Source organism: Pleurodeles waltl, chromosome 6 (assembly GCF_031143425.1).
Source record: "Pleurodeles waltl isolate 20211129_DDA chromosome 6, aPleWal1.hap1.20221129, whole genome shotgun sequence".
In the NCBI taxonomy this organism is placed as follows: Eukaryota; Metazoa; Chordata; class Amphibia; order Caudata; family Salamandridae; genus Pleurodeles; species Pleurodeles waltl.
The window spans coordinates 1,276,116,903-1,276,133,742 of record NC_090445.1 but is presented as its reverse complement, the minus strand read 5'-3'; the positions used below and the strand labels follow the sequence as shown (position 1 = coordinate 1,276,133,742).

Below are 16,840 nucleotides of genomic sequence, written 5' to 3'. Positions count from 1 at the left end.
TTCACCACTGAGGGTCAAATCTCAGATCAACCATACTGACTCTGTGCGCCCACCAGCCCCGGCTACTCAGTTATACCAAAATCACAGGCTGAATCCCGTCCAGAATCTATCTTCTAAGCCTTTGAATCTAGTGGTAACACAAAATTCTATAAATGTACAATCTCGGTGGGGTGCAGATAAGCGGGAGGATTCTGAGGGCCAGGTGACTATGAGAACTCAAACAACTTATGGCATGTGCTCCTTATATTCTAATTTTGGGAAATGTTCCTACACTAAGAAACTCACATTATGAGTCTCATGCATCATTGTTAAATAAAGTGACGCACTGGGTAGGAAAGCATTCGGGGAGGAGGGTAGATTTTTGCAAGGACATTTTAATTGTAAGAAGGGTCCCCTTGGTTGGCTTATCCCCCCAGTCCTCACAAGGGGATTGCATAATTACAAACTTTAGGAGTCCCTGGATAGTTAATCCCTTGCACCATCACTTCTCAACTATAACGCTACCTGCAGGGTCTATAAGAGCACAACGATTATCCAAGTTTATTCTCTCTTCACCCAAGTCCTGTCTATCTGATCTAATTTACCCTGGAAAACAGAATCTTAGCCATCTTGGTGTCTCTAAACCACTCGATACCACCCTGACGCTGTCTAATAGATTTGAGCCCCTGGCTTCTTTAAAAAAGTTAGACTGAGCGTTAGCAACTGGGTCACCCTTACAGGGGACTCCGGAGTTAAATACACTGCATCAGTCCTTTCTCCAATCTAAGGGAGCCTCCGTTATACACAACATATACAATACGACAGTTTCAGGGATTATTTCCTGGAATGTGGCAGGATTAAAATAAAAAATGGGAAACCCTGATTGGCTAAAATTAGTGACAGAGAATCTTTTTATTTGTTGCCAAGAGACCTGGCTTATAGAGCCTCCATATCATAATGGTTATTCCACATATAGTGTCCCTGCAATTAAGACATCCGCGGGTAGGGCTAAGAGAGGTCTAGCCACTTTTGTATCAGTAATGGCAAGGGGGGTGGATGTGTGTGTCGTGGGCACATCCCCTTTTTTCTTGGCCCTATTTTTGAAATTATTAGAGCCATTTGACATATTGCTGATTAATTATTATAACAATACCTTCGTCAATTTGGACACTAGTGTGGTTCGCAACTTGGAGATGACAATACACAAGGCAACGAATATTAGTAAAAAGGACCTAAGAATAAAATGGGTTGGTGATTTCAATGCTCATTTATGTGAACCAGAGTATTTAGATTGCTGTGGGCTCCTCGATGAAAACGATTGTCCTATTCAGCACTTTAAACACTCTCCTTATGGGAATGCTCTCAACTGTGTGATAACAGCTAATTCTCTGCTTTTTCCTATATCTGTCTCAGAGGGGGTACCGACGTTTATAAGAGGAGATGCTCATACCACCATTGACTTTATTATTTATTCCAGAGAACTAACGCCCTTTGTCGGGCAGTTTAGGGTAATGCCAACCTGTATTAGTGATCACAACCCTCTAACTATTGAAATAAGCTTGGGTTTGAAGCGTGACCTGAGAATGGAGAAACGACACCCAGACATGAAGTTCTCAGCCCGAAAAGGCCTTGCAATTAAATGGGGTAAAATAGATAGTAACAGCTTTTTTAAAGATCTAATGCAAAACAAATGGACACATGTTACGACAACTTTGAGCGCAGAACAAAGTACATGGCTGAAAAACTACAGTGCCCTGGCACTAACAAAGTACAAGGCCTTCGATGGTTCAATCATGCATGTACTCTATCCCTAAAAAATTTAAGAAAATAACCAATGCATCTCCTCAAGATCGACAAGCAATTAAAATTGCAAGAAAGATGTATAAGGAAGCACTTGCTAAGAGGAAGGCTGAATTAAGTGAGTCTGCCTGGGAGGAACTGATCCAAGCAAGTAAAAATAAAGATACAACTGCATTCTGGTGAGTGGTTAATTCTCCATTGTTGAATGATAAGCACAAGATGACTATGGATACTGTCATTCCAGCTCAAACTTGGGTGGATTATTTTTCAAAAACTTTTGCAATGGAGAACAATGTCCAACAATATGATACGAATTGCCTTATGAAAATAGGAAATGTTTTAATCAGTGCGGCTTTCAGTAATACTATAAGTGTAGCCGATGTAAAACAGGCTACTCAAGACTGTCCTTCTGAGAAAGCCCCTGGCCCAGACAAAATTCCTGCTGATTTACATAAGTTGGAAAACTGGGCAACTGAATCTCACTGTCTTTCAGAAGTCCAGTTTGGCTTTCGGGCTGGGCTAGGCACAGTAGAACAAACATTCAATCTGACTCTTATAGTCCAAAAATATACGAAAGTCAAAAAGGGGTGTATACATTTAGCATTTATGGATTTGTCCTGTGCTTTCGACACAGTCAACAGAGAGAAACTGTGGACGGTCATGTTTAATATGGGAGTGGACAAAGACATAATTGTCCTACTTAGCAGACTTCGTGCTTGTACATCGGCTCGAGTTCGTTACTCTAAGGAGGGTGGTTTAAGAGAGACGTTCCCTTCATTAAAGGCGGTTAGACAAGGTTGTGTGCTGGCCCCTTTTCTCTTTCTTCTTTATATAAATGGGTTAGAGAAATTTCTCTGTGAATTGGGGAAGGACCTGCCTATTCTTAATAACTCCCCAATTCCAGTATTATTGTATGCGGATGACACCGTACTCATTTCAAGGACAGCAAATGGTCTTCAGATTTTATTGAATGCTTTTAATACTTTCATGGGAAATCTTGGTCTTAAAATCAATAGGTCTAAGTCATTTGTGATGAAGACGGGGCCAAAGTTAGCAAAAACTAAAAAATTTGTCTTGGACGGGGAAGAAATACTTCCCCGTATTTTACGTACCTGGGGGTTCTCATTGATGTAGATTTTAATTGGAAATTTTTAGTAAATATACGTTCAATACAATTTCAGAAAGCCATAGAAGCAGTTTTTAGATTTGCAAAAAGGTTGCGACACAAACCTGTAAAAGAGATGATGACTGTCTTTTCTAGCAAATGTCTCTCTCTATTGCGACATTTGGAGCTGGGGTTTGGGGATATGAAGAATGCTCGAGCCTCCAGATTGTAGAAAATATGTTTTTAAGAAGGCTATTAGCAGTCCCGCAATCAACTTCAGTAATGTTTTGTCATGAAGAAGTAGGCCTGAGATGCATATCCAGCTATATAAAGCTCCAACCCATATTGCTATGGATAAAAAGTTGGTCCAAACCAGAAGCTTTTTTATGTAGAAGGGTGATACAGGATTGTCTTTCATTATCACGACCATTGGACATACCTTGGTTCAGATATGTCCACTCCTCACTTCTTTTATTAGGACTAGGTGAGTTCTTTTTTAAGCCGGACCTTCTGACAACGTGGGCTACCAAAAAGGTAAAGGAAATGTACTGGCAGAAAATGTATGACCTGGAGCCGTTTTTGGCCACGAATAGAATCTAGGCGAGGAACCAGATACAGCAACTGCACCCGATGTTATATCTGACTACTATTAGCCTAGAGCGACATAGGTTCTTACTTACTAGGTTACGTTTGCATTACCTGGTAGCATTTCCTACATGTGGAACTTGGTTTAAGAATCTTCCACCATGTTGTTGCGATGGAAAGACATGCCAAAGTACTTTGCAATTAATACTCTTTTGTACTTTTTATGATACCCAAGAAAAAGGTTTTTACGCCCGTTATTTTTATCTAAAAGTATTAGAGCTACCCAGCCTGCTTATTCTTATTTACACAATTTGGGAAATGTAGACATAATACAGGATAAGTTAAATTTTATATATGTTGCTTTCGGAATTCGAAATACGTATCAATAATGTTTTTATTAATTTAATGATTATGAAATTTGTATGTTTGTATATATTGGATGTCTCTTATGGTCTATTTTTGTACCGAATAAAGTTAATTGATGATGATGAAGCTCACTTAAGTTTTCCCCTCTCACTCTATCAGTATATGCATTTATCTAGCGTAGATAGGACTGGCGTTACCCAAGTTCACCTGATACAGTCCCTTGGAGGCTCCAGATGATTTGAAATGCTACAGCATAGGTAATGCTGGATTTGGACATGCATACTCTGTTTTTGTTTTTTGACTGGTGACTCACCGGGAAAAATATGCTTTCCAAAAGGCATGTGCTTCACTCTCAGAATGCTCTCTGGTTCTACTCTCAGCTTTAAGCAACAAGTTGTTTATGATATTCTAAATTCAGAATTGACATGACATATTGTAGTACAGAAGTGTTATTGTAGATGCTTAGAGTATCTTCTGAAATGTGTAGGCCATTATCAACCAGCAAGAGTCTTCATCAAACCCCATTTGATTCTTGAACCCATATTCCAACAACAGAGGTACAGCGACAGATCCCAAGGTGTTAAAGGGCCAAAGTACTGAAAATCTCTCAACGTGACACCAAAAGGAGAGCCAGGTCATTAGTGGTTTAGAAACCATTTGAAATTTATTGAGAGATGCCTCTGCCTTTTCTTGAACAGCTGAAGAGATGACATGCAAAGCCAGATGAATGGAGTCTATATTGCATGAGTAACCCGTGAATCAAGCATGAAAATGGGCAATCTATAATCTACACCAGTGAGCCGGAATCAGAGGGTTCAGCTTAATGAAAGTGTGGGTGACAGCCTAGCACCTGAGCAAGATCAACACAAAAACTCGATGGAACATTTCCAAAGAGGCCTTATAAATGACATGTAGCGATTATTGAAGGGCAAACTACATACCAGATCTGAGGTGAACTCTAATTGCTTTAGGACAGTATTGGAAACTCACTTTAATAAATTCATTAGTCTGTAGGGGCAACCAGGATTCCTGCTTATTGTGGTGCTGGGAGGATCCATCTTGCCTGGCACTTACACGGGACTAGCGCTTTTCTCCTTAGGCCCCAGACAATCTTGCAGCTTCTTTTATGCTGGGTGGCTACTGTGAGCTGTGTAAGGGGCGTGCAGCAGCCATCATGTATGATGCAAAGGTGATTGACCTATTAACGGCTAGCCTTGAAAATTTCCCTAGCAATTTCAGGTGCCTGCTAAATTGTTATTGATTACGGAAAACACGCTTTACATTCTGCAGCCTCTGTTTTGCATTATTGAGAACAAACTTTGATAAAGCAAACATATAATTTTTCTACATTAAATATCTGCGATTTTAATTTGGTATTTAAATTGGCCCTTCTACTAACCATGCCTGTTCCTCCCTTCCCTTTTCCCTTCTTGCCCTCAACTCCATCCATTGCCTTAGTTTCTAACTTTTTCGTTCTTCCTGGTCTGAGCCTCTCGCAATATTTTTTCTTTCTTTCCTTTTTTCCTTTTTTCCTTGTTACCTTTTTCTCTTTCTTCCATACACTCTTCCTTTCAAACGTTTTTTATGTACTTATTTCTTCCTTCTCTGAGTCTCCCTCCACATCCATTAACGACTTCCTGTTTTTACTCCTTTATCTAGTTTTGCAAACTGTTTGTTCTGTGGGAGAACTCGACCAATTTCCACACCGTCTTCTTGACTGGTTCCTGTACCTCCTGCAGATTTCAGGGAATGGCACTCTCAGCAATATTGGAGGACAGACTTGCTTGAGCAGGCAGGAGAGACGACAGATAGCAAAGGTTAGAAAAGCATGGATAATTACAATCATTTTGACCTTTGTACATTAAAATGTTAAGCTTCAGTAACATACAGACAAGTACCATGAGTCTCTACCAAGAGTAAGTTTCTCTTTTTCTTCAGAACCTAGGAATGAACTCAAAGTTAGCAAACAATATGACCAGGTCATGTTGGTGGTCAGACAAATATTGAAAAGGAAAAGTGATAGTCCAGCAGAAATAGAGACTGATTTACCTTTTATACATATCCACGTCACTGGTGAGGTCTCAACTGGAAAAACGGATTTCACATGAGAAACAATCTTTCGAGTGCTGTCTCCAAGTTTCAAGTTTATTTATTTATTATGTTACGGAACTCCGCTGGAGGTCAACATAAAATGATACGTATTTATAAAAAAACACAGTAAAAATAAAAAGGATTAAACTTTCGTAGACAGGTTGATTAAACTAGTTCAATGTTAAGAAACACTTAAAATAGTTAAAAACTCTAGCACAAAACATTTCATTAGGCGGAAAGAGGAGGGCTTGTAATAAATTGGAAGCAATACTAAAGGAAAAAGTAAAACAGATAGAGCGCAGCCACCTGCGGCGATGAAGCAAGAAGGCCGGGCAGATTAAAACAACATGTTTCAAATCTTGGACTCCATTATGGCAAAGATTACAAATAGCAGAAGAACCAAACCATCTGGCTTGTAATGTATAGGGGAAGCTTCCCCTGTCGCAGCAGGAGCCAGAATCTTCTCACCCTATGGGACATGTTCCAGATGAGGTAGGACTGTGTGACCCTTGGCCTTAAGGAATCGGATATTGTGTGAAAACTCTGTCTGTGTACGCATGCCTGGCTGTCCCTGCGGAAACTCGCCGCCCAAATTGCTTTCCTGAGTGTGGATTTGAGCAGTGCTGGAGTGAGAGTGAAAATTACAGAATAATCTAATTGCAGATGATCAATGGCATATGGAAAATTCCAACAGATGGTATATTTTGCCCTATGACTAGCTAATATTTATTTTTTTAGCAGTGACCGCAAAGAGTTGTCACTGCACCTCATCAGGTTAAACATCCAGCGAATTACCACAGCCAGGCTTTGAATAAAGTAACTGCGCAAGCCCAACTCAAGTCTTAATATTGGTGCTGAAAAGGCGGAGTTTACAGTTAAGATATTCCTTAAGACACGTCCCTCGAGTTTATCGAGAAAGATCCATTTTGATACAGCGATATGCTCCATACCGCACAGTAAAGAAGGAGGTATTTTCACCCGATAAACCTCTAGGTGTTCAAAGTGCCTTCTGCCCGTTGCCCTATATAAGGCATTTAGACCGTTAGCTTGGTATTGGGCCTTCCTTTGTTTGTGCTCGATATGCTCACTGTATTTTATGCTCCCACAGATGATTTTACCCAAAAAGGCGTATGAGGTTACTATTTCGATGTGTTGAGCTCCCAAGGTCCAGCAAGGTTGCTGTACTTAAATCTTTTATTCCCATGAAAGCACACAATTTTGCTTTAAGAGCAATTTACCTTCAAAAAGTGGGCTTCAGTGTATTGTTCGAGGGCTTGAAGATGATTATTAAGCCCCTTTGGGGTGTGATCTAAAATGATTATGTCATCTGCGTTAAGTAGACAACATTACGGTCTACCTCTTAATTTAGGGGTAAAACCCTCACACTGAGTTAAATGAGCAGGTAAATCCGAAAGATACAGGGAAAATAGCAATGGGGCCAACATACACCCTTGTTTTAGGCTGTTTTTGGTTGGAATGGCATGAGATAGAACTCGTTCACCCCCTAGCTAAACTCTGCACTAGGTGGAGGAGTGAAGGGCTACCACAGGTCAAAGAGAATACCGGGCATGCCTAGCTTTAGGAGAATCTTCCATAACAAGATATGATCTACCTTATCAAATGCTGTGGAGAAGTCTACAAAGGCTGCGTAGATCACTTCCCCCTGCAAAGAGTCATATTTCTCATTAATTACCTGAAAAACTGAGATATTGTCAATTGTGCCATGATTTCTCCTGAAGCCTGACTGCTCCAAGGGGATACTTTTATACCTTTCTGCCCAATCATTAATCTGTGACAGCAAATATTTGGTAACAATATTTCCGACTGCGTTCAAAAGTGCAATCTGACGGTAATTCCCAGGGCAACTTTGATCCCCTTTTTATACAAAGAGACAATGATGGTACCCTTCAAGGATTGAGGGACATTCCTGGCATCGTAGCAATGTTGATACACCGGGAATAAAATCCTACACCAAGAGGATAAGTCGTGTTTTATTAACTGTATTGGGATTTCGTCTGGGCCCATCGCGGCAGAACTACGCATTCCTCTTATAGTAGCCTCAATTTCTTTTAGAGTGGGATATGAATATGAGGAATTGAATCTGGTTTGGGGAAATTCCACTATAGTCCCATTAGAAGCATAAAGGTCAGATAGAAAAGCCGACCAGCTTGATTCGTTGATGGATGTTGAGAGGGGCCTGGTTCTTGTACCACACCCCTCTGTGATCGGAGACCAAAACTGCCTGGTGTGGCCAGAAGAGGCTGCTTCTCTTACCTCAACCCAGAATCTTTAGCATCCTTTTTTTTAGGTGCACTCTTAACCTCCTTTTTCTTCTTTTTAAGATACCTAGCTGGGATTGCCCCGCAGATGTATCATCCCTATACTGTTTATGAATAAGAGCATTAATTTCTCTATTCAATAATGGGAGGGAGCGGGGTTTCGCTATATGATTACTCTGGGGCTTCTGGCAGGGGATCAAAACAACTAGTTGCATGAAAACAGTAAAACTCTCCATTACTTTTCGTACCCAGCTGCCAAGATCATTCAGGGTACTTTCTAAGATACCTTTGAGCCCCTTGAAACTACCCAGGGGCCAATATGTTCATCCCGTTTTGACATTAAGCTGGGGGTGCTGTCCTGTAAAACTCCATGAATCGGCAGATTACTCCTTCAAGTCGAGAGAGACAACCAAAATATTATGGCCCATATTTATACTTTTTTAGCGCCTCATTTGTGCCGCATTTTGACAAAAAAGCGGCGCAAACTTACAAAATACAACTGTATTTTGTAAGTTTGCACCGCTTTTACGTCAAAAAATGACGCAAATGCGGCACAAAAAAAGTATAAATATGGGTCGATGATCACTGAGGGTAGTCTCTAATACTATTATATCCTGTAACAGGGAAAAAGACTGATAGCTCGATACCACATAGTCCAGAATTGCAGCACCCCTGGGCGATTTATGTATGAAATGGGCTGAGGAGTCAGATGGGAGTCTACCTTTGGCAACAGTATAATCATTCTCCCTGAGATACTCGAGAAAGAGCTTCTCACGCTTATCAGGCCTTATTTTGTGAGGGTAAATACAAGGAGGTTGTTTAAATGCTTCCTCCTTTTCCTCATCTCAAAACGATGCAAGCCCCAAGTTAGAAATCTTACAATTTAGACCATAATGACCTGGGCTCCTGGATCCCCTTTAGACTTTACACCTGCCACATTCCAAGATATAAGGGTAAGCTCATTACTACATTGATGGAGCTGTTAGCCGTCAAGTTGTAGCGGAACTACTCAACACTGCCGGTAGCCAATTCCAAGAATGGGGATTAGTGCTTAAATCAGGAGGCGGACAAACTGGGGACTCCCTAAGTAATACTTCTTGGCCATGAACCCCCAGGTGAATTTTAAAGTCCTGATAGGTATGAAAATTAGTGTCAGGGTTAGCTAAAGGAATGATTGGGGAAGTAGGTTTTCACGCCCCATTGGAAAGCTGGGGGTCCCACTCGGTTAACCTTAAGCCTGTTTCACTCAAGACAGGAACTGTATTGATACCTTTACATTGTAGAGACTCTAAGGGCCAGATGTAGGTAAGTCAGAGTTTGTGACTTGCAAATTGCGAGTCTGAGCGACTCGCAATTTGCAGTTCGCAAACCCAGATGCAGGATGGTGTCCCTGACACCATCTGCAAATCGCAAGGGGGTCACAAAGACCCAAGTCATTAATATTAATGAAGTGGGTCGCAATTTGCGACACCCTTGCGATTTGCAGCACTCACAGGGATGGTGGCCTTCTCGAGACAGTAGACCACCATGTCTGTGACTGCTTTGCGGAGTCTGAGATAGAGACCTCAATCCAAAGTAACGAGGGTTGGGGGCTCCTCTCATGGCATTGGCAGATTAGGTTTAACAAACCCAGCTCCCCTTTAGGTAGGAGGTTAGGCCTATCACATTAGGGTATTAGGGCATATTACACCTCGTATGTCTTCTACATGCATTGCAAGATGGTGGGGGTCTTTGTAATAATGACTCTTGTCTTCACTATTCTGTTTTTTGCACTATTCATTATCCTAATCATTGCAGCCCATGCAACAAATCGCAAATTGCAGTTGTGTTGAAAAAGAACTATTGAAACTTTACTGCATCTTTGTCATTGCCTGTGTTTGTATGAGACATGATATATCTGTGAGAAAGGGGTAATCTCCGTTTAATCACGACACTCCCTGAGATGTCTTATTCTCGAGTCCATGCGTAAAGGCTGCCACAAATCACCTTTTACTATTGTGTTTCTGGTGATGTGCTGCTAGTGAGCCAGTAAGGTTGGGACAACAGTTGCAACTTGTTGTTGGATAGGCATAGTCAGCTACAAACAAAAGTACGGTCATCCTTAAACCAGCAGTCTTGCCCAGAGCAAGAGTCCAAACTACGACAGGATCACAAGCCAAAATTGCATCAACCATTTTAGGGTTGCCGATGGGTTGATGCGGTAAGGGAATTGACTGGAAAACAGTAGGTGTAAGGTGAGAATGTAGAACTGGAACCTCCTGGGTTAAAGGATCTTGCGGGCCAGATTGATCTTCGGAGAATCGTATCTTTCTCTGACCTTTTTTAGGATGTTTCCGGATTGATTTCTTGGACCTTTTGACTTTTTTCCTTTTACGTATTGGAGTTTGTTCTAGGGTACCCGAGGTACTGGTCAAGATATTTGCCTTTGGTCGAGCTTTGAAGATTGGAAACATGACCAGCTCAGAGTTTTGACAGACTGGATCCGGGTCTTTCTCTGATGAAAAGTCACTTAATATTAATCTAATGAAGTTGATTGGGCTCTCAATGGGAGCGGGATTCATAGGGGATGGTCCCACCTGCGGTGCACCAGCCTGAGAGCAAAAATCAGTACCAAGGGGTATTTTGTTGTGTCAGAGTCACCAGATCCTCGGGGTCTGTGCACGTTCCCAACACTTCCACCACAAGACAGCTCCAATACTCTGATTAGAATTGTCACAGAGTCTAAGAGAGTCCAAGTGGGGAAAAGGGGATTAGAAAGGGATTAGCTGGGAAGGTGACCTGTAGAAAGCAAAAAGGTTGAAACACACAATATCAAGATTATATCATATTAATCAGAACTAGGCTATGACTCTAAGCATTGTCATTCTGGAAACATGGACAACCTAAGCAGAGACTTAAATAACTAGGCTTCAAGATGACTAGATACCTGTGAGGGAATCAAGAAAGGTTAAATGCAACTTTCAAATTCAAGTATTATCTTTTGCATGAGGATCAGGAAATAATCTGAAAGATTTCTAAACCATCACATGAATCGTGCTTGATTAACTTATTTTATACATTCAACATCACATCTAGAACTCTAGCATTTTTTTTTTTTCAAAATTGCAGGAACATGAATTGCGCAGATTTTCACAAAGGTTGTAAATGCTATGGAATGATTGTGCACAATGAATAACATAAGTTAGACTCGAGAAATAAATTGTGCATCTTGCCGACTCAGTGGTCACCAAGTAAATGCCATGAAGTGGTAGCGCATAATGAACACCGTGATTTTAAACACAAGAAATGAATCGCGCGTATTGCCGATTCGAGCACCCCCAAGTAAATGCCATGAAATGGTAACGCTCGCTGAATAGCATGAGTTCAACACAAGAAATGAATTGCGCGTTCTGCAGATTCGAATGTCAGCCAATAAATGCCATGAAATGGTAACACATAATGAATATCATGAATTAGACACAATAAATTAATCACGCATCTTGCCGATACGAAGCCCGCCATGTGAATGCCAAGGAATGGTGGCGCACATTGAATATCATGAATTAAACACAAGAAAAGGAATCACGCGACTTGCCGATTTGAAGATTACCATATGAATAACAAGAAATGGTAGCATACAAGGAATAACATGAATTACACACAAGAATTGAATTGCGCGTCTTGACGATTCGAATGCCACCATGTAACTGCCAAGAAATGGTAGCGCACAATGAATATCAAGGGTAAAAGCACGAGGAACGAATCACGCGTCTTGCCAATTCGAATGCCACCATGTAACTGCCAAGAAATGGTAGCGCACAATGAATATCAAGGGTTAAAGCACGAGGAACAAATCGCGCATCTTGCTGATTCGAATGCCACCAAGTAACTGCCAAGAAATGGCAGCGCACAATGAATATCACGGGTTAAAGCGCGAGGAAACGAATTGCGCGTCTAGCCGATTTCGAAGTTTAAGATGTAAATGCCAGAAAAACCCAGAGCACATTCACACGCACAAGGTAAAATCTCTCAACATGAAAATTAGGCCCAAGAACTCGAATGCCTTCGAAAACGGGATCGGGGGCCCAGCCCGACCTCCGTCTTACCGCCCTGATCAAGGATCACCAATGTAAATTAAGGGCAAAGGCCTGGAAGATCAAAGTAGGCCTCCGGAACAGGAGCTCAGGAAATTGATGCTGCTCGGCACCGGGACCTCTGACTAGTGAGCACGTGGAGCTGGGCTGGCTCCCTTTTATAGAGTCTTAGCCCAGCCCACCAACCACATCCAGGCAGGCTGCAGGGAAAGTTCTAGAAGGCCCTGGAATGGGGACCACACCCTGACACAGTCTGAAGGCCTGCAGCAGTACATTGCATGTGAACAGTATTTATATGCATGCTGAACATAAGTCTTCAGGATTAAACTCTGTAATGCAAAATGTTAAACAACATCATATCAGCACAATGCATAAATTATGTTAGCTTGAAATTGTTAGGTTTTTGCATTCTAGTCGCCCATAGAGCACGCATTGCCCTGATGTTGACAGTACTCCCCTCTCCCAGACACACTCTAGGGCCTGGTTTGTCAGGATTGAGACGATGAAAACGCCTCACAAGTACTGGAGCATGGATATCAGATGTGGAAACCCATGAGTTACTTTCAGGGCCATAACCTTTCCATGAGATTAAGTACCATAGATTACGCCCTCTTGGTTTAGAATCCAACACTTTCTTGACTTTGTATTCTACTTCCCTCTGTACTAGAACTGGAGCTGGATGAGGGCGGACCTTCTGGACTGCCTTTTTTAAGAGGGAAGTGTGGAACACTGGATGAATCCGTAATGATCTTGCCAATTGCAGTTTATAGGTCACAGGATTGATTTGCTGAAGGGCAGTGTAAGGACCTATGAATTTGGGTTGAACATATGCTTCTTCTTGAAGTCTGTGGTGGTCATTACAACATTGGCGGTAAAAGCTGCTTACCGCCGTGCAGAAGACCGCCAACACACCGCCGCGGCCGCGGAAATCCGCCACAGCTATTATGACCCACAACACGGAATCTGCCAATATTCAGACACCCACACAAGTCCGCCACACCAAAGGTCAGTGATAAACTGGCGAAAACAAAACCTCCACAGTCATGCCAACAGAAATACGCCCACACCATTACGACCCACGAATCCACGTGGCGGTCTTTCAACCGCTGTATTCAATTGGCGGTACACACCGCAGCGCTCAAAATACGCACACATCTTCAAAACACAGCCACATTGGACAAATCGAAATACACACACTTGATACACATACACACACCACTCCCACACACCCAATACAATATAAAACACACCCCCACATCACCCACAAACCCCTACGACCACAATTACGTAGAGAAGGCCAGAGAGAGACACCACCATCAACAATACTAGCATCCATAGGCACACAACACCATCACCCACATAACTTCTACGCACCTCACACTACACATCACTACATATCAGCACACTTCTCACACCACACACCACCCCACACATCACCTTCACCACCCCATGGCACGGCAAAGACACCCCAGGTTTTCGGAGGAGGAGCTCAGGGTCATGGTGGAGGAAATCGTCCTGGTAGAGCCACAGCTATTCGGAGCACAGGTGCAGCACACATCCATTGCAAGGAAGATGGAGCTATGGCGAAGAATAGTGGACAGGGTCAACGCAGTGGGACAGCACCCAAGAAATCGGGAGGACATCAGGAAGAGGTGGAACGACCTACGGGGGAAGGTGCGTTCCGTGGTCTCAAGACACCACCTTGCGGTTCAGCGGACTGGTGGCGGACTCCCACCTCCTCCCCCACAACTAACAACATGGGAGAAGCAGGTCTTGCCGATTCTGCATCCTGAGGGCCTCGCAGGAGTAGGTGGAGGAATGGACTCTGGTAAGTCAAATCTTAACTATTACATCCCCAACCCTACCTGCATGCCAGCACATACCCCCACCCTCACCCTCACCCCATCAATCTAACTCCTCACAAATGTCCCAACATCACAAACCACACATCCTAACACCAAGCCCTGCATGCAACAACAAAGCATGGACACCCATCACTAAAGCATGGCCACTGCACATACCCATACACCCCCCTAAATCATCATCACACAAGGTCCCACACAGGAATGCAAGCACTGGGGTACACGGTCACCCACCCATTGCATACCATGGCACACACAGATGTAATAAACATCCTTTTATAACCCTGCAGGACCCCTACCCAACGTCACTGGACAGGAGGGTCCACACATGTCCACACCACCAACAGAAGAGGCTCATAGTGATGACAGCACCTCTGTCCAACTGGATCTAGATGACCGGCCCGGCCTATCGGGGACCTCAGGACAGTCGGTTCCCCTCACACTGGCACAAGCCACCACAGAGCTTCCCCCCTTTGGAAACACCAGCACAGCACCCACCCAGCGGGCCCATACCTCCGTCCCCAGGACACGCCAATCAGCAGTGTGTCCACCACTACAGGGAACCCAGGCTAACCCACCACCTCAACAACAACAGGGACCTGGGGGCAGTGGTAGTGGGCACACGGTCTAGGGGACGGAGACCCAGGAACACAAGGGAACTGGGAGGGCTGCTGTGCGACAGGGGGAGGACAGGCCAAGGGAACCCACTCTCCCCAAGGCCCTCTCCAACATCATGGGAGCCTACCACCACTCCCAGGAGACAATGGCAACGGTACTGGCCAAGTTTCAGGAGACCCAGCGCCTGCAGGAGGAACAGTATTTGGGCTTCAGGGAGGAACTCAGAACAATCAATTCCACCCTGGGCACCATCGTAGGGGTGCTGATGGAAGTACTCAACACCAGGAGGGACACTGTGGCACTACAAGGGGCCACTGACACTAGCCTGGACGATGAACTGCCCACCACCTCCGCCGGTGCTAGTGGACAGGAGGCACCACCACAGGACCACCAAACCAGCACCCCACCCCCTACAGAGGGAGAACCACCTCACAACCTCCTGAGATCCAGGACAAAGACAGAGAACGATGCCAAGACCCCCGCCAAGAAATGAGACCGCCCTGAATGTCATCCTTCTGTCCCACTTTGTCACCCTGTCCATCCTTAAACTGCCCCAGCTCCACTTCCTATGCCCATTTGGGCAATGCACCTGTGAGACTAATAGACTGGACTCTGCCACGGACATTCCTCCGCCATCACCCCTCACCATTTTGCTACCCCCTCCAATATTGAGCACTAAAATAAACACCCTTAAAGCACAAAACAATATGGAGTCAGTCTGTAATTTCGAAATAGTGTATTAGCAATTACTGTGGCAAAAAGCTCTTTAATTTGTAATGTCAACACACCTATGTCACACAGCTCTAGTCCATGAGGAATCAAAGCAGATGTCACACTGTGGGACCCAGATCTGTGAAATCGTAAGGGAAAGTGGCAACTCAGTGACCATACACTGGGTGAAAACGACAGACAGTAGAGAGGTAGTAGTGTTTAAGTACATGTAGTAGGCAGGTTTGCATTCTTACCTGTGTTTCACTGGAAATATTGCTGGATCACTGAGTCCCTGTTGTCCATGTCTTCTTCTTCTGCTTCCTCGTCTTTACTGTCCACAGGCTCCACAGCTGAAACAACACCGCCATCTGGACCATCCTCCTGCAGAAAAGGCACCTGTCGCCGCATACAGTTGTGAAGCATACAGCAGGCCACAATGATCTGGCACACCTTCTTTGGTGAATAGAATAGGAATCCACCTGTCATATGGAGGCACCTGAAACTGGCTTTCAGGAGGCCGAAGGTCCGTTCGATCACCCTCCTAGTTCGCCCATGGGCCTCATTGTAGCGTTCCTCTGCCCTTGTCCTGGGATTCCTCACTGGGGTCAGTAGCCATGACAGGTTGGGGTAACCAGAGTCACCTGCAAAAGGCGAGGGACAACTGTTAGACACACACTAACCTGTAGGGATATCCCCAGACAACCATTCCCACTGTCCTGCTTCCAGGTGCTCACCTAATAGCCACACAAGGTACCTCTGGAGTTGACCCATCACATAAGGTATGCTGCTATTCCGCAGGATGTAAGCGTCATGCACTGTGCCAGGGAACTTGGCATTCACATGGGAGATGTACTGGTCGGCCAATCATACCATCTGTACATTCATCGAATGATAACTCTCCCGGTTTCTGTACACCTATTCACTCCTGTGAGGGGGGACCAAAGCTACATGGGTCCCATCAATGGCACCTATGATATGTCCCAGGGCATAGAAATCACCTTTCACTGTAGGCAAATCCTTCACCTGAGGAAAAACTATGTAGCTCCACATGTGTTTCAGCAGGGCAGACAACACTCTGGACAACACGTTGGAAAACATAGGCTGGGACATCCCTGATGCTATGACCACTGTTGTTTGAAATTACCCACTTCCAAGGAAATGGAGCACTGACAGCACCTGCACTTGAGGGGGGATTCCTGTGGGATGGCGAATAGCTGACATCAGGTCTGGCTCCAGCTGGGTACACAGTTCCTGGATTGTGGCACGGTCAAGCCTGTAGGTGATGATCACATGTCTTTCCTCCATTGTCGACAGGTCCACCAACGGTCGGTACACCGGAGGATGCCGCCATCTCCTCACATGTCCCAGAGG

The 16,840-nt window shown here is 44.0% G+C and overlaps 1 protein-coding gene across 1 annotated transcript in view; it reads left to right on the top strand.

The window, feature by feature from the left end:
- LOC138300803 (SPARC-like) overlaps positions 1-16,840 on the top strand; it is a 695,108-nt gene that overhangs the window by 526,520 nt on the left and 151,748 nt on the right. Inside the window, exon 6 of the mRNA XM_069240576.1 lies at positions 5,495-5,652. Within this exon, the coding sequence (XP_069096677.1) occupies positions 5,495-5,652 (158 nt within the window). The remainder of the gene's footprint in view (positions 1-5,494; positions 5,653-16,840) is intronic.